We start from the raw sequence: 18214 nt of genomic DNA, 5'->3' as shown, positions 1-18214 counted from the left end.
AAATGAACTCAGATTTTTGTTTCATTCATATCCTTACATACGTGTTAACCTCCTAAACTGGCAGCCATTTTGGAACATCTTTAGACCCCTGCATCTGTTCAACTATACATGATACCATGTGTAAAATTCAATTTTATTCATTTTTTATATAAAAACACTGCCTGAAGGAAGTATGAGGAGAACAGGAAACATAAGCCCGTAAAATGCCTAAATCCTGGTTGAATTTCGGAGAGGCTCATATTGACTTCCATTTGTATATTGTGGACATGTACACACATGTATAAGCGTAACTGTAGATGTTGTGTAAATGCACGCATACATGGCGCACAGACTCCTTGCTTTATGGGGGATGTTCAGAGCCTGCTGTCGCTCAGAGGAACATCAGTCCTTCTAATAGGGCCCGTTTCGTCCGTGCGCCAGTTTCCTCCCGCGAGGGATGCACTTAGCCGTCTCATTAGTCCATCTGGTTTGCTGCTGTTTTGCATTGGCTAGGGATGCCAGCGCTGCAACAGTACAGCCTTGCCTGGCTCCTTGGAGCCAGATCCACTTCTCGTCACATGTACAACACGCACTGGGAAAACATATCATCACTCTCCCGACATATGGCACGGCATTGTGTCCATGGCGATAATGCCTAATAATTGCCTTTCGCACACACTTGAAATCCCACCCCATCTGGCTCCTCTAAGCCAAGAAAAGGGTCCTTTATGGACTGGATTGGTTTCCTTGTCCTCTTGTAATTCTGCCGTGGCACACAATCTGCTTTTTTACGTTTGTGCTTCGTCTAGATTTAATTTGTGATTAATTTTTCATTTTTCCCCCAGTTGCTTTCTGAGGGTCTGGTCCAAGTATTTAATTTCATTGTATAAAATGGAACAATATGGTTGGAGAAAAAGTATTTCAAATGTAACTTATATGGTTCTTCACCCGCGCAACTTAACTGAAGTCAGAGGGAGATTTAAGAGTGGTTGTGTGTGTGTATATGTGTGCATGCAAGAGTTTTGTAGCTCCCAGTATATAAGCATATTTATGCTTTAGTTAGGCTATGTATAAGAGAACCTCGGCCCTCAAAATGGACAACAGACATTTAATAATTACTTATCTGTGTGTGTTTTTGCCAGTTCAAGAAGAGTGACCGACTCGATTTGTACCCAAGTGCATTTCTCATGTGGGGGCACAGGAAACCTCTGTTATCCTTAAAACCATGCATTCCCATGGGCCTTTGCTTTTGTCACTGGAGTGGGTTTAACACATCCTGCCCATATACCCACCCCCCCCCTCCCCCCACCGCCCCTTGGCTGAAGCTGGGAGAGAAGCAGCGGCGAGAGAAGTGGGTCACCGCGCCGGCGGTGATGCAATTGGAAGCAACAGGCTGTGAGGGTCAGACTCTGTCACGCTTACCCTGCATCCCCCCCCCCCCCCCTTACCTCACACTGCCTGCGTGATGAGTGAACGCAATGATAAACAGATACGTGCTCGCTTCGCGCCGCGGCTAATGTGCTAATACAGAGTCAGTCCAGACATGGTGAGGGTGAAGGACTGGATGTTCTTTGTTGCAGACCTGGATTAAAGCAATATTTGTGATACTTTTCCAGTGCTGGTAACATTTGAAAACACGCCTGCAGTTACCTGACAGTTTTCAACTAATTATGCTGGATTTTTATTGGTGTCTAAAATATTAAAGTATTTCAAATGTTAAGTAGTTCATCAAAGTCTTTGTTGCTGTGGTTCTTTAAGTGTCTGTGTCCTAGGGCATCGATGTTTGTGTGTATGGGCAGTCTGTGCTGGCCAGCCAGCTGCTGTGTCTGGCCTTCTCTGTGGGATAAAGTGTTTAACGTGTTAAACTGATCGGCCGTTTATCCTTATTACTTGGTTGAATGTCCACAGGTGGGCTGTGTTTATGGGACCAGACTGTCTCCTCATGACTGTCTCATGATCTCCAGGGGTACACCTCTGAGTATGTGTGTGTGTGTGTGTGTGTGTGCATGCACGTATGTATTGAATAGGAGTGCACGCACATGTTCTTCTTGTGTGTTCCTGTCTCCACCATGTGCATGTGTGCATGCATGAGCATGTTTGTTGGTTTTAATGCAAATGTGTTGGATAGGTTGTTGGTCTGATTGAGTGTGTAAGCTCTCTATACAGAAGAGGCACTTCGACAGTTTTAAGTTAATCCACTGTCTGATTTCATGTGCATTTCACGCAATATATTACTTCCCTACATGTTACACAAGTCCTCTCTACTATTAACCTCATGCTCTCCCTTTACAGTAGGAACTTTCAGTTGTGAATCTGTTCATGGTTGCAGTCCGGGCTGTGAATATGGTTGTGGACCAGGCTGAAACCATGGCTGTGTCAAGTTGTGGGTCAGATTTATAGCAGTGCTTGTGCTTTGGATTATGGTTCTGGTTTGAGGTAGGGAGTTTTCGGACTGGGTTGTTCTGTATTCGCTCTGAGGGACTGTGTCCTAATCGGATTGGGAACTCTCTGTGGGTCAGGTGACCAGATGTAGTTGGATTAGAGAGCCACAGGAAAGGAAAAGAGGATTATGGGTGGCCAGCTTCACAGCACTAGGCCTTTCCTCCTGAAAAGTCTGGATTTTTCCTTACCGGGACCGCAGTGCTCTTTTGTAGTGATCATTATTTTTAAAGAACAAATTAAGAAATGAACAGTCATGCTCATCTGCTGTCGTTGAAGTGTTCATAGGGATTGTATTTTTTGGCTGTGGAATAGTGACCCATTTTTGCAGTGGTGCGTTGAGTTGTTTTAACCTCAGTGAGGTCGGTCCATTTGAGAGGTAGGGGTGACCTGTTAGAAAGATCTATTAGATTGCTCATTGTTCATTTGGTGGAAAACACATTAGCTGGTGGAGCCTGTGCCATGCTCTGACTCATTCTTCTGTGGGCACTTTTATTATGGGAGTTTCTGTTTACATGTCATTGACAGTGGGTTTGTTCCTGCATCTGCCCCCGGTTATTCGCTTGTTCCTTATTTCCCTCCTACTTTCTCTTCTTCTTTCCATCTACATCCTCTCTCTCTCTTCTCGACCTCTTTTCCTCCTTCCTGACACCAGCATCACTTCTTGTCAGAGGTCCTTCTGAAAGTGGCAGGTGTTAGTTTGGCCCTTCTCTCCTCCTCTCTGGTGACTGAAATTACACTCCTCCTCTCCTTCTCTGCATTTCTCTTTTCCATTCTCTTTTCCACATCTTAGGAGTGTGATTCTGCACTTTGAAAGGCTCCATCTGTCATACCTATTCTTCCAAAGGTTTTTTTAATGTGAGAGAACTGATGTTGAAAGTGTCTCTGGAAATGGCGCCTGGCCGTTTGATGTCATGATTCTGACAACGTCATTCACAGAGGGAGTGAGGGAAGGTTTTCCTTCAGTCCCTGGCGGTGTCGCAACTCGAGGGAAGTGTGCATAGGATAGGCCTCATTCCCATTCCTCACACTCATCAGTTCAAAGGATTTCTGGGTGTCGGGAGGGCGCTGTGAGCCGGGTTTCTATTAACCTGTGATAACGTCACAGAAAGGCATGCTGGGATTGCCAACCGAGATGTGCTGAGATGGAATCGGCCACCCCAGGATTCTCTCCAGGGCTTAAGGGCCAAAATTCTTTATTTATTGTTCGGGAATGGATATTTACATCTCACACGTATATTGCCTTTTGATATTCCATTGAGCTCTACTCTGATTTGGGTGCAATAAACAAAGAGAACATTGCAATGAATAATTAAACATCGGAGGCAGCTTTCATGTATGAAATTGTCATATTTTCTCCATTCTGAGACACTCTGCGTTTCAGTATCAGGCAGAACATGATCACTACATCACACCCACATGCCAATGCTGGACATGAAATATAATATTGACATACAAGGTACAAGTGCTGTTCTTATATGTTAACGTTGTAGTTCTTACAGTTCTTGTAGTTCTGTTGTTAATGTCATATCTCTTGTAATTATGCCTCACTTCTAGTGTAAAACTAACTGACTTAGCCAAAGCTCACTTTGGATAAAGGCATCTGCCAAATAAAATGTAATGTAACATAGACTTAAAAAAGATGTTATTTAAATATTAATTCCTGGTTAAACATTTAGCATAATGCAGTAACAGCAGAGATGGTTTTCAACAGCCCCAGTGCTAGTTCCTGTCTGATCAAAGGGCTTCAACAGTACTAGTCCCTGCTTGGTTCCTACACCCCTTGTCCCAGGTACCTTTCATTCCATTCCTGGTTCCAGGCATGGAGTTCCTGTACCATCTGGGATCTGACTCTCATCCCCAAGAATTAAAAATTTGGACTCTGACCCCTGACTATTCCTGATTATGGCTTTGAGTTAGAGCTGGCATTATTCTCAGGGTTACTCTATGGGTTTAGTTTTTTGGGCTTCATCCACAAATTGAGTGGCTGAGAAAATAATTTTGGACTGTGTATTCACACCCTTCTCAGTTGTAGAAACGGGGTAAAAACGCTAACCGGTATGTGGTATATGTTATTACTATATAAGTGACATGTGAATTTTGAAGCAATGAACTTGCTTTTTTTTCTTGTCTTCCTCAGAATCATCATCAAATTACATCCGTCAGCTGGAAACAAAGGTCAGGATTTTGGAGGATGACAAGAACAAGCTTCTATCACAGGTAACACTGCATTCTCTCTCTCTCTCTCTCTCTCTCTCTCTCTCTGTGTCTCTCTCTATCTCTCTCTATCTCTCCCCTTCCATTTTGTTTATTTTCCTTTCTCAGTAGTGGCTTTTTGACAGCTACACATCATTTACATAGCATTGAGTTGTCTTCTCACAATAGAAGAATTTACAGAAACAACTGTGGATTTGTTCAGATCTGAATTTTTAAAAACATTATTCTTTCTCCTATCTCTCAAACATAAACTCTTTAAGTGCTGTTTTTTGATGGTGATAGTTTAAGTGTTCTACCAGTTCTTTCACAGTTGTAAGGAGTTCCAATTCATCTGTATCTTGCAATAATGTTTTGGACTCCAGTTGTGGAAACTCCTGTTTTCCCCTTATTTTCCAATGACCTTTACCTACCTTATCATTCCTTATGCAATTTAATTATCTTATATCTAATCTCATGAGAAATATCTCTTTTAGCCATTTTAGATGCACATGGCAAATACATCTGCAAGGCAGCTAAGGTGTGTTTGGTAGTTGTTTGTTTGAATGTTAGTCACTTTTAAAGACAAAAGGTTCTAACACATAACGTCATTGACACTTCTGGTAACAACTTTTGTTGGGAGGACATATAAGTAACTTGTTTGTTGATTGGAAGGATGGAAGACTTAGTTGTAGTAAGGTGCACAAAAGAAAGAGTGGACAAATATTGATGGACTTGTTGACGTAGTGACATGTAGTGGTAGAGGCTTTCCATTTAATATGTTTCCTGCATTATTGTCTGACACTCAAAAAAAAATTGCAGTGAATGGCTGATTTGACTGGAAATTGAATAAACGAAAGGGTGGTCTCTGACGCTTGCATAGTTCTGTATATGCAGATAAACATTTCCCTACCAGTGTGTTAGGCTCTCCCATTGTAACTTTGAGGTATTCTTAAACTGAAAAGCCACATGTAGACACATGGCTATCAAAGATGGCTACTTCATCCAACTTAATTCTGCAGAAACGCAAGGTAATTTTTCAATGTGATATCGATGTTTCATCTAAAACCATCATGAGGGGCAAATGTATATGTTTTATAATGGACAAAAAGCATTTTATTCATTTTCGCAGACGTTTTTGGACCCATAGATATCTTAAACCCCTATACTGATGAAAGGATAATAATTCTTACTTGGAAATGATGTGAAAATGAGTTTCATGAGTAAAAACGGTTGATTTGTAGTGAAATATATGGTTGATTTATAGCAATGCACAATTTAGACATTTTGGATAGATTTGGAGACACAGAAGGACACTAGGGTACATTGTTCACATTTTGTGTAATTTACGTAGAGCTTTAGAAGTTCTGTGTATGACCCTCAGATTCTGCACAATTCAAGGAGTGTATAGTCCAGGACGTGTATAGTTTCACTTGTTTTATATATGTGATCTCATCTCTCAGTATTTCATTTCAAACTAAAGAACAACTTCATTTTTGCCATAATAATTGGATTTGTGGCAATTCTTCTGCCTAAATTGTGAATATAAACTAGCATTAAAATGGTATAAGTGTCTTGCTTCATTTAAGCCATTTTCCAAGCCTCTGTGATGCTCATATCTGGAGTTATAAAGCCTTAAACCGAACACTCCCTAAATAGCCGAGGACTGGCCTGATTTGGCGTCTGAGCAAAGAGGTTAATTACCTCCATGTCAATGTGTAGGCAGGACCTGGCTCAGCCCACATGATATGTGTAATTAAAGAAGCGCAGTGCAATTAATTCTGTTCTAGAATGATGTAGGATCAGCCCACTTGTACGTTATTTCAATTTAGGAAGTCATTTTCTCTTTTATTAGAATCACAAAGGAGAACGTGTCAGGCATGGTCTATGCCATGGGAAGTTAACACACTGAAGTTTTGTGCTGCTGCTATAAAAGACTGCGCAGGTGTGGAAAGTGTCCTTTATAATAATGATGGGGAGAAGTACCTGGATGCGGACATTAATATCTGAGCATTAGTCTACCGGCAGACGACAGCTTCCCCAGCCAGCGGCCCCTGCTCGGATCATCTCGGCAAAGTCCCAGAAAAATTTATATCAGTTTTAAAAAACCGAAGCTTGTTTACCTTTCAGGGAGCAGGGCATTTTTATTTCCATAAACCTCTTCATTATTCATTGAGGGCTTGGATTAATATTTCAGAATGCCGCGGATCATCTCGGGGGCTAAGTTGTACTGCCGAAAGGGTGCCGTTCGCCGCGGAAATATTTGTTTTCCAAAGCGCTTCCCGCAGACAGGCTGTTGACGTGGAATGGCCGGGAATTTACGCGTAAACAAATGCAGAGAATATGACAGTTTTGAGCAGCTTGAACCTCTTCCACTGGAGGAACTTGTTAAAATACAGAATTGTTCCAGTTATGCCAACAAACCCCCTACTTAGTATTCTGCGAGGAACAGACTAAATCCAGCCACTGCTGAGTGCATTTTTTTCTGCAGACGTAGTCTGTCTCACAAATCCTTGAAATGAATGCAGTTTGGCAAGATATCCCAAATATATGGCAACATAATGACTTGGGTTTGAGAATCAAACCAACTGTGTCAGTTTAAGAGTCCCTTTTCTCCCACTGATGTACTGAAAAATGCACCTAGCACTGACAAATGATTGCTAACATTATCCACTTGTGTCCAGATACATTCAGTTGGGTCTCAGTGAATCAGCCTTTACTTTCAATATTATTCAGTAATATTATTTTTATCATGGAATGATGAAGACTACTATATGAGAAGAGTTTGAAAGAAAATGTTTTTTTTCCTGTTTTGTGGAGAATGGGCAGTAAGTTCTGCACTAAATATTCTTGCGGAGTCTTTGGATAAGAGCACAATAAGACCTATTTTGTGGGTTAAACAGCTGTTGTAAAACAGGCTTAAAACAGAGTATCAAGTCCCTTTGTGAACTCCTAGGCTGTAACCTTGACAACAGGAGGCGGGGCTGGACTTCATGGCATGTACCGATGCAAGCTGATGGTTTGATTTAGTATTTTTGTGGACACTAGGTTGCCCATGGCCATTCTCCGTGAATATTTGCAAACTTCTTTTGTTCTTTTTTTTTTAATTTCTCTGTGGTTTATACAAGTTATTGGCCTTGTAGACTGTGTAGAGCACAGAAGAGAGTCACTATTACTTTCCCTCTGCATATTCCTGTATTATACGTGAGGACTTTACTGGTGTCTGGGTCTGTAAATCAGGCTTTCACACCTTTTTCAACTTGGATCATTGTAGCATCTGAAAGATTCTTAAATTCGGTGCTTTAAAAAGTATCTAGCAGCATAGTGATGATCTGCCTTTTGACAAAGCTATGGCCTAAAAATAAAGCTATTTTAAACTCACTGCCCAGCAGTTATGTAATACTACTTCAGTGCTAGCATTATTCGTGAAGTGATATAATCTCACTTGAGCAGTAATCCTTACAATGGAACAATATGGACAAATGAAAGTAAAGAGAACCTCCCACTATTGCACAATAAAGCCCTGTACAATACAGTGTACACTGAGCGGGTGTGTTCATGGCTAAAGTCTGCTCTGATGATTAAGAAGGAAAAAAAAACCATAAAAACAATCTGCCATCAGGGTACACTCCTCCTCTCTCACACACACACGCAGTCACTCACACGCACACGCGCACATATCCTGCTAAGACCTGGCAATTCATTTTTGTACCCTGTATGGACAAGAACCATGTATACTAATATGCTGAATCCTACACCACAAGGGGACATTCAATAAAAATCAAATAAATAATATTTTGGAAAATATTTTCACTACAACTGTATGTATTCACTTGTATTATGTCAAAATTAAAAAGCAAACTTTTTTTCTGCTGGATCTCAGGAGGATATGCATATGCACATACACACACAAAGGAACACTTACAAATGTTCGTACACACAAACGCACTCACGTGTTCTGAAAGCGTACGTACACGCTTGCCCAAAACACACGGACATCCAAACATCCATACAAAGCACACGCACATTCACACGTACTCGCACATACACACGCACACGTATATATGCATCTACACATTTGCACGCATGCACACAGATGCTCCCACGCGTGCACGTATCGGGCGGGGCCAGAGCGGCAGCGTGCTTCGCCAGTGACACGCTGCCAGGCCGCATCTGGTTTTTATACCCAAACACAAATCTCTCTGCTTGCCACTGCCACCTCCATCTGGTCACGTGCCCGCTTCAGTCCTGAACAGCCCGTTTAAATCAGAGCCACAGGAACATGGCCTGTCTTCACACACAGGGTAGATGCACGCACTGCAGTAGCAGCGGAGCAGGAGGTGGGTGTCAGCCGCTGCTTGAGCTGTCAGCGGATCTCTATTTAGCTGAATCCTCCGTGCCAAATATAATTATCATTTCTGCTGTTCAGAGAGGATTTTTATTTTCAGCTCTGCAGTTCAGGCAGATGCATCCCAGCCCCAGGACAGAGCCAGTGGGGACTCAGCAGAGGGGAAGATAGTGAAATAAATAAAGAAAAATATAAATAAAGAAATAAAAAAGCGCTGTGCATCTGCTGCCTGTCTGTCTCTGTATCATGAATCATGTCTATGGAACAGAGTCTCCTGAGACTGGAGCGGCCTTCGGAGTCTCTCAGAGCTACACACACACACACACAGCACTGCGTACACACACACACACACACACACACACACACACACACACACACACGCAGCTTTTCAGAGGCATACTGTTCCTGAGCTGGAGCAGTCATCAGACTTGATATGTGGCTCTGACATTCATTACTGACTGATTCCACCTCATTTTTTGGATCCAATTTAATGGCCACATATCAAACTGCCATCTAAGCAGTGGACAGAGAAGTGGCCAGCACTCTCACTATAAGTAAAGCATAGTTTTGTGCATTGTGCATTCCAAGGTTAGAGTTCCTGTGGTACTTTGCAGCAAGCTTTTAGTACGAATGCAATACCTGGTCCAGTTAGAACCATGTTGTTTCATTCATTCACTTAAAGCAAATGACATCAGCCTCTGTTAACAAAATGGTAGGATTCCTTTTTGTCTAGAATTCTATCTAAATTGGTTATCCACCTGCTACAGATCAGCCAGTGTATTTCTTTGCCACAAATGCATTTTCCTGCATGAATGTGCTGAGTCATGCTTTATTGAAGATTGTCTCACTCGCTAATGAATGACACACTGTAAATAATTATAGTGTAATTCTAAGTGGAAACATACAGTGTTTACATTTAGTTAATTTATTGGCACCATTCATGAAAAACAAAAATGATCATATAAAACAAACAGTACTTCTTTTTTTTTAAACTTGTGTAATTATTTGTATTACTTGAGTAATAATTTTTCACAAAAACAGTTAGAAATTTGTCAGAAAGAAGACACATGGATATTGCCCCTCCACTAAACTGTACAGTTTAGTGGAGTCTTACAGTTGTCACGTTTCAAACATGACTGTTAGATGTCACCTCCATGTCAACAAGCCCTTTGGAAGGGTTTAACAAAAGATTCTCTTGCTGAGAGCAGACCATAAATTGAAGCGTCTGAACTTTGCCAAGCATCATTGGAATTGGCCACAACATAATTGGAATCGTGTTGTGGTCAAATGAGACCAAAATTGAATTTTTTAGCCACGCACACCATGTTTGGCAAAAAAATATGACTGCATACAAGGAAAACACCTGATACTCACGGTAAAATGTGGTGGGTTATTGATACTTTCTTGCTGTTCTGCAGTTAGTGGTCCAGGGACTATTGTTCAGAATATTTTAGCCGAAAACTTGGTTCCTTCTGCCAGGAGGTTGAGACTTGGTCGTAGATGGTCCTTTCAACAAGACAATGACCCCTAACATATATGAAAATCAATGCTGAAATGGTTGCGGGAACTCAATGTTTTGCAATGGCCATCTCTCTTAAAGCGCAAAGCCATTTCTTGAAGCAATCTGAGGGCCTTGCTTAAGGGTACAACAGCACAGTTCCATCTTACGTTTAAACCCTTAGTCTGTATGTGCCTGGACGGCTATATTGCAAGTGCAGCAGAACACGAGTAGATGAGCAGTGTTTAATGGACAGGGTGAAGGAGAATGGGATGGTGGTCATTGAAGGGACAAGGGCCCCCTTTGGCAGGCAGGTTATTTTCCCGCTTGGTTTATTTTCGTAGCGCTCTTTCGATATGTGCTGTGTCATGCTGTGCTGGAGAAAATGTGATGTTTGAAAGGCCATAAAGAAGCTGTGCTTTCATTTCCTGGCTTTGGTTGGGCTTTACCCCCCAGGACGACGGTTAGCCTCCCTTTTAATAAAGAAGGAGTCTGCAGGTTTGATTGCCTTACCCTTTCCCCTTAAAGTCTGCTTGGCTGCATATCATGGGTCCAAGTAAATGCTAGATGTGTAATGCTCGCCAGTGTGTGGGAGGGACCAAGGGTCAGAGAGGCTTAAAGATGAACCAAAGCAGGTGCACGTACATGCACGCACACACAGACACACACACACACACACACACACACACACACACACACACACTGTCCCGGTGAGACAGGCCCCTCCCAGGCCCTAGGGCTCCAGAACATTCCTCAGTCGTTATCCTGGATCTGCTCTGTCGGTCTATCTCATGCTCCCTACTCTTTATGGGCAGTTTATTGGCTATCGCTCCATTTACCCCTCTACTCTCTGGGGCCCTGCACAAGAACAGCAGGCCATTAATGGATCTCCTGACATTTTATTGGCCAATTGGGAAGGCAATTGGTAAGGTCAATGGCAAAGCAGCAGGCCTTACTTCATTAATTTGACACATTTAGTTTCCCAGTATGATAGGTGTAATTTGCAGCAAGGGTCCAGAGGGCTTGTTATTATGTATGGGGCTCTAGTCAACGTTTAATGCTGTTGATTAATGCGTTCCCCTCTGTATTCTTCTTTACCCAACAGAGCAGCTCTGGCGACCTGAGGACCCTGCGGAAAGGCATGACCCTCTACCATTCCGAATCGCAGCTCTCCGCCCTTCTGTCTCCACATCAGGACGGCCTGAGCAATGTACGTACTCGCAAAAGGGAGTGGCAGGGCCTAAGACCCAAAGCTTCCCTTCTACCACACAGTTCCTGCACCCCTCCCCTCTCCTCTTCGGGAAATCAATCTAAACTTTTATTCTGCAAGAACCCCCATCTCCTTACCCAGGTCTTCCCAATGCCCATTTAATGTCTAATTACACAGGTTATGCTAAGCCCAATTCTCACCTTCTGAAGCTTAAAAAAGAATTATCAGGCCTAAAAATATTTTATCTCTCTGAGCAGATTTGGATCCAATTTTAATTTAACAGCAATTAGCAGCAGCTTCCAAACACAGCATACCCTCTCAGTTTGACATGTGACCCTCAAGATTGAGACAAAGAGACTGGGGGGGGGGGGGGGGTGGTTGGTAAAGAGGGACAGATATAGAAATTTGATTGTGGCCTCTGTAGCTGCCAAAGGATCAAGCCTTCCCAAAGTGCAAACACCTCTCCTCCAGTGTTGGAGCAGCAAAGCAAACTGGAAGCTCCAGCTGCTCTCAGATCAGCCCCCTCAGGAGGCCTTAGGTCACATGCACCTGCTGCTGAAGACCTCCAGCATCCTACAGTACACCTGGGTTCACTATGCTCATGCACAGCCGGCTGTAATCTCAGCCTCCAGTATTAATAGGATGGGGAACCCTGTACCTTGAGGGCTGTGTATCGTTTTGGAATTCATACCTAAATACTCTTGATAATTACAATTATTTGTTTAACAATTACATTTTGTGATGTGACATTTTGGTTTATTTTTTTAATGCTTCCACATTTTCTCCCCAGTTTGGAAAGACTAAACAGCCACGCCCATACTGCAACTTCCACAGCCAATGCGCAAAAGTGTAGACAAGCACGGTCCTGTGAAGCACATGATGTCACCAGATGCTTCTTTTCACACTGCAACCCTCAAGTCAAGATCCCACAGACATGAGTCGTAATACGACACTTCAAATGTAGCTTCAGCAGGCAGGCCAAAGGCTCTCGAGTGATCAGCAGAGTATTGCTAGAAAGTGTGGATCTTGGCTTACTTAACCCTCCCTAACACTGGGGGGGGGGAGCTACTGCTGATTATATGTCACCCTGTGGCTCTACCAGCCACAGTTAGCACAGACATGATCGGGATTTGATCCCAGGCAATGGGGCCCCATCTATGCACTAAAACACTGCCGGTTCCCTAACCAGCATGCTACACTGCCCCCTATGTGCAACATCTCCGTCATGACCACTATCTGTCCCCAATAACTGATCCAGCATCTAATGTACCACTAATCCTGGGTCTCTGTTTATAAAGCATTTGTGAGAAGGAGTGCTGACATCTCAAGTAGTACTGATCAGTTGTGCGCTTTTAGATATTAAGGATCAGTGCTCGAAACTGATGGGGTCCCTAAGAATGTGTGAAGGTCTCACTGTACGCATTTGAGATGAAAGCTATGTGCGTGCAGGAGATTAGGCCTGCCAGGGAACAGCATGTGCCGGGAGCGTGCTTCCCCCATGGCTGCGGTTAGTGTGGGGGAGGTGGCGGCCATGTTTGCCCGTCTCCTCGACCGGGCGGCGGTGTTTGCCGAACCGGCCCAGCTCCTTTCATCCGAGTTAAACATTAGCTCGCGGAAGCCGCTCATCTCTTGCCGAGACTTCCAGGGCTCTGGAACCTTCCGCTGGAGCTGAACACGCCTCTCGCCACTTTCGCGGTTCTCGGCACGCCCCGTGTAACCACCGGGCTAACGACCTGCTCATTCTCTCATAACCACATATTGGCGAAGGCTAATCGCAAATACGGCAAAGCAGCTTGATTTAAGATTTGTGCTAACAGTTCTCGTGGTAGAACAAGCATTGAACTGCACTGCGTCATCCAATTATGTCCTAATTCACAAATGAAAAATGATGTTCCCTTCACTGCATTATATTGCTGTGTAGGATTTTTTTTTATGCGGGTGGTAAAGATTTTTTTTTTCCATCTGTTTTTTTGTTTCTTTGTGGCATCCCCATGGTGACAGTGTTTCTGTCTTTTGATTGTTCCCTGGTGGATGGTAAAGAAGAAAGGAAACGGAGCCAGAAATCATTCATCACTGGGGATAGGATGAAATCTCTGCTACGGGTTTTTTCTAGTGAAATATTAATGCTTTTTGACAGAGACTCTGACATGACAGTGCAGTCTCTCTCCTGAGCTGTTCGTATTGATTATCTTCAGTTTGTCTTGTGCAAGATGAAATCCCTCTTAAAAATATAACTGAATAGGAACTGTGAAGGCCAGAGAAAGAGCTAAGGAGATGGATTTTGGAAGCCGCATGCTTTTCAGTAACACCCATGGTGTTACGTGGAGAGAAAAGAGGAGCTTCTGTGATTAAGAAGCTATTTTAAATATTTGATTTTCTTTTTTTTTTGTCTTAAGAGTGGGGCACTAAACCTTACCCAACTGAAAAAGTCAGGGAACAGGGATCTGCCCATCCTTGAGTTATGTTCCACATATCAGATGTCGTCCCATAACCTTACATTACAGGCATTTTGCAGACGCTCGTATCCAGAGTGACTTACACAACTTTTAAATAGCATTTACAAAGCATCCATTTATACAGCTGGATATATACTGAATCGATACAGGTTAAGTACCTTGCTCAGGGGTACAATGGCAGTGTTCTACCCAGGAGTCGAGCCTGTGACCGTTAAGTTACACTCTTTACCCATTATACTACATTGCTGTCCACTTGCCCTGTACCTACAGTAAAATACTCAGGACACTGAAAAGCAGAATACCACATGTACATGTGTAAAAACATCAAAACGGTAGCCTTTCATGTTAGGGTAACTTAGCAGTTTAAGGATGTTCATGATATGAATTATTGTTTATATATCTTAATGTGTGCAGGTTGTTCCTGTAGGTTGGAATGACTTATTTTGGTTTTTATTCTCAAACTGCCCAGTTCAACCTGGATACACTCTCTTATTGGCTTTTGTCCTCATTATGGTGGCACATTTTCTTGAGTCAGAAAATATTTAATATTTTGCAGTGAAAAAACATTTGCATGAAGGTCTGATCACACCAGCTTATTGCACAGCTTGCTGTAGTAGCTGCAAAGAACCACTGGTTTAGATGAGCTGGATTGGTTCTGGATGGACACCATTGACTAGCTTTGCATGCAAAATGCAAAGATTAGTGGATCAGTGCATGGCATGCTCTAAGGTTGCCCATGAACAAGGAATTATGAATATTATCTACTACTGCATTACATGGGGTTGCCTGAGAATGTCAGACATTTTCAGTTTCCCTCCCTTTGACCTTCAATCTCAGCTCTATGATATCATGGAGAACAAGTAGAATAGAAGGGTTTATAAGCAAACATCTTGCCTGTCTAATGGCACCAACTATTGAGCAGAGGAGTCACTGGCACAAAATAGAACAAGGGGACAATCCATCTGACTGGAACCCTCCACTAGGTGGCACTGTAGGAAAATACGCTGCACCCTGTTGGGTTGCCTGCCACGGTCAGCACTGGCAGTCTTCGATATCAGACCGTGGAGCAGATCAACACACTGGAACAGTGTCTTGAGCCACCTAGAGGGCCTTTGTTTCATTAGAATTTCTCAGGCCAGTGTGAGAAACCAGAAAAATGTACCCTTGCATAAATCCTTCACATAAAGTATAGAGCGTGCATCGTTTAGATTGAACCAAGGCTCTAGCCATAAAGTAGGATTAAATAACGCTGTCTTGAATGCTTTTTGCTGGAATGAATGGCGCTTATGTTATCTATGCACTTAAATGCTTAAATGGACAGCTCTTCCTGCCGTTTAGATGCAGTAACAATTTATATCTTGGATTAACTCCTTGGATTATTTTGACAAGAGACAAGAGCACTCATATGGATCTGAAGATGCTGGAGGATGCTCGTTGTAAAACTGCAATCCTGGACATTTCTGCTCCCATTCATGCACTTTAATACGTTGACCTAATACTTTAAGACTTCGAGTTATTGCGATTACGAAAACGGGATCTCTGAACTGTGAGGATCACAAGTGCTGCCAAGATCTGCACTTAGTTTTTTTTTGTTGTATTGCTTTCCTGTGGAGCTGGGTTTGAAACACCACTGAATCTAGCTATAGTGTTACTCAGATGGCAGGGGGCAGTGTGCTACTTTTAAGTTAATCTCCCTATCTCACCTGACATACATCTTATTCTTTGTGTGTTGTAAAATAACGTTTTAAAACAATGTGTTTTTGGGACAGTATTCGTCTTTGTAGTTGGCGGCAGAATAATTATAAATTGAAAGTTCACTTTCACAGAATTTTAACCATAATTAATAGAAAAGATATTTTTCACTCCTTAGGAAAAGCTTTGCAAAAACTCCCTCCATTTTACTCTCTGGTTTTGTAAGATTGTATGGTCTGTAAGCCTGTGTTTTTGACCTTGTAAACAGCAATAAAATTCAGTTCAGAGTGAGGTGTTATGGGGCATGACTGCTGGCGTCTACCTGTCTTGTCCATTAGGAGGAAGGTCAAGACTAATCTGCTTCTGGCAAATCGGTCAATGTTGTAAAACTCCTTTACGTCCCTCTTACCATTTACCACAAGGTGAAGGCGTAGGGAACATCCCATAGCCTAGCTTCTTATCCTTCTTTTATTTAAATATTAGCTGGGGTTATGTTGGATTATGGTTTTGAATTGCTGAATTGGTCATGAATTTTGCTGGGACAGAAATTACCCTGAGCATTTGTCTCATTCAGCAGCAATGCCAAGAATCACAAAGGCATGGAGGAAATGATAAATGCAGACTCTGGTTTTCTGGACCAATTAGAGGGCTAGCTTTGAAAGTCATCCCCCCATGTCCCAGCATCCTTTGTTTCCTCTAAGCTTGCTGCCATAGAATCTTGCACACCAGCACATATCCAAGGAATGAAGTGGCTAAATGAAACAGAGTTTTGGCAAGCGACTCACTCGACTGAATTTATTACATTTTTTTCAGCTTTGGTTGAAAAAGATTTATAAAGGTATTGCTGTCCTTAACTTTGTTTTTGAGTTACTGTCATTGTTTCTCTGTGCTGAGGGAAGCATAAAGCACTGTTTTAGGAAAGCTAGTGTTTGAAGGTTACAGTATATTACATTAGTGCTGCGTTACTACATCAAGCAGAGGTGTGTTGGAATCAGCCTCAGAGTAACATTAAAGTAGGCGGAGGCAAGTGTTCTTTTTTATTGTACTGTACTTGTATTGTATTTTATGCTGCATGCTGTAAACGCTTAATAGATGTTTTTTTTATTGCAGAGGGACTCACCTGGATAAATAAACAATAAATATATAAAAAATTAAAACTCAAAATAACTCTTCTGTCCACAGGGTTCCACCCGCATCCCAAACAGTGAATCCTCCCCCACAGCCGGGTACCTACCTCCAGTGCAGAAGCCGGAGGCGGTGGTCTATGCAATGAAGGTACCTTAGGGGACGCCCTCCCCTTTCCTTTGGGGTAGGGCAGGGTGGGAACCTGGCCTATCATGTTAACGGACAGAGAACACAGAATCCAAAGCTTTTTTTTAATTTATTTTTTTTTAATTACATTGAGATGTAAATAGGTCATTCTGTTCCACTATTTGCTTGGAGGATTGTTGTACTTAGTCTTTTTTGAGGTGTTTAAATTGCAAATGTTTTCCTTTTGCTTTCAGTGTACACCACCCTTAACACAGGTCATTCAGTTCATGTTATCTGTTTACCTTGGGAGATTCCCCAGAGGGAGTTGAATGCACAATCATCGGTGCTGGAATAGGATCTATCGTATATGCCAGTCTGAATATTATCAGAATATTTACCCATGAATAATTTCACAGGAATGCAGGCTGACATGTAGTCAGAGCTTTGTGTTTGGCGTGGATTATTCAATATGGGAAAGGTTCAACAATTTTGCTGATTTGCCCATGAACAATAATTTGGAAGGAATCATACCTGCTTTTTCTAACAAATGTTTCACTGTTGGTCCTGGTGTTCCCACATACCAAAAATATGTCTGACCTGCCTACGGGAAAAATATCTTATCTATTTGAGTTCATCATGCTGCATATTGTGCCACCATGTGGCAGTTCAGGGTATTACAGTTGGACAGATAGATCCCAAGCCCATTAAGTGTATTATGTAACCTTTTTCAATATAAAGGAGGACTGCTTAGAAAAATAAACTCGATAACATCGTAAAAAGCACATTTTTGGGAATTATGGTTTTCATCACCCTATGAAGAGTGTGAGAAGAGAATTTCCTGGAAAAAATTGGGTAATCCAACAATCTGAGACCCATAAGTTTTTAGAATTTTATTTAAAGATTGGATTATCTTGCCAGAATGTATAAAATGTTCTGTAGTCTTCATTATTTGAAAAGCATTTTTGAACATTGCTAATGCCATCTCCGTGTTTTGTTATGTAAAGGTCCTGGAAGTTCATGAAAACTTGGACAAGCAAATCCCTGACGACTACGAAGAAGACCTCAGTGAGAAGGAGAAGGCCATTGTCCGTGAAATGTGCAATGTGAGCGGAGCTGTGTTCAGAACCCCCGCTTTCTACCGATCTCCC

General features: G+C 42.3%; 1 protein-coding gene across 2 annotated transcripts in view; it reads left to right on the top strand.

Moving 5' to 3' along the window:
• The window catches only part of LOC118230687 (coiled-coil domain-containing protein 85C-A-like), a 46306-nt gene that overhangs the window by 24539 nt on the left and 3553 nt on the right, over positions 1–18214 (top strand). The window contains exons 2-5 of one of the 2 annotated variants that reach the window (XM_035423906.1): positions 4559–4638; positions 11563–11667; positions 16998–17090; positions 18071–18169. In XM_035423906.1, the coding sequence (XP_035279797.1) occupies positions 4559–4638; positions 11563–11667; positions 16998–17090; positions 18071–18169 (377 nt within the window). Of the gene's footprint in view, positions 1–4558; positions 4639–9059; positions 9186–11562; positions 11668–16997; positions 17091–18070; positions 18170–18214 lie in introns of those variants that run through there. The other variant, XM_035423907.1, reaches the window with a different exon arrangement.

Source organism: Anguilla anguilla, chromosome 6 (genome assembly GCF_013347855.1).
Source record: "Anguilla anguilla isolate fAngAng1 chromosome 6, fAngAng1.pri, whole genome shotgun sequence".
In the NCBI taxonomy this organism is placed as follows: domain Eukaryota; kingdom Metazoa; phylum Chordata; class Actinopteri; order Anguilliformes; family Anguillidae; genus Anguilla; species Anguilla anguilla.
The sequence above is the reverse complement of the archived record's forward strand: the minus strand, read 5'-3'. Positions and strand labels throughout refer to the sequence as shown.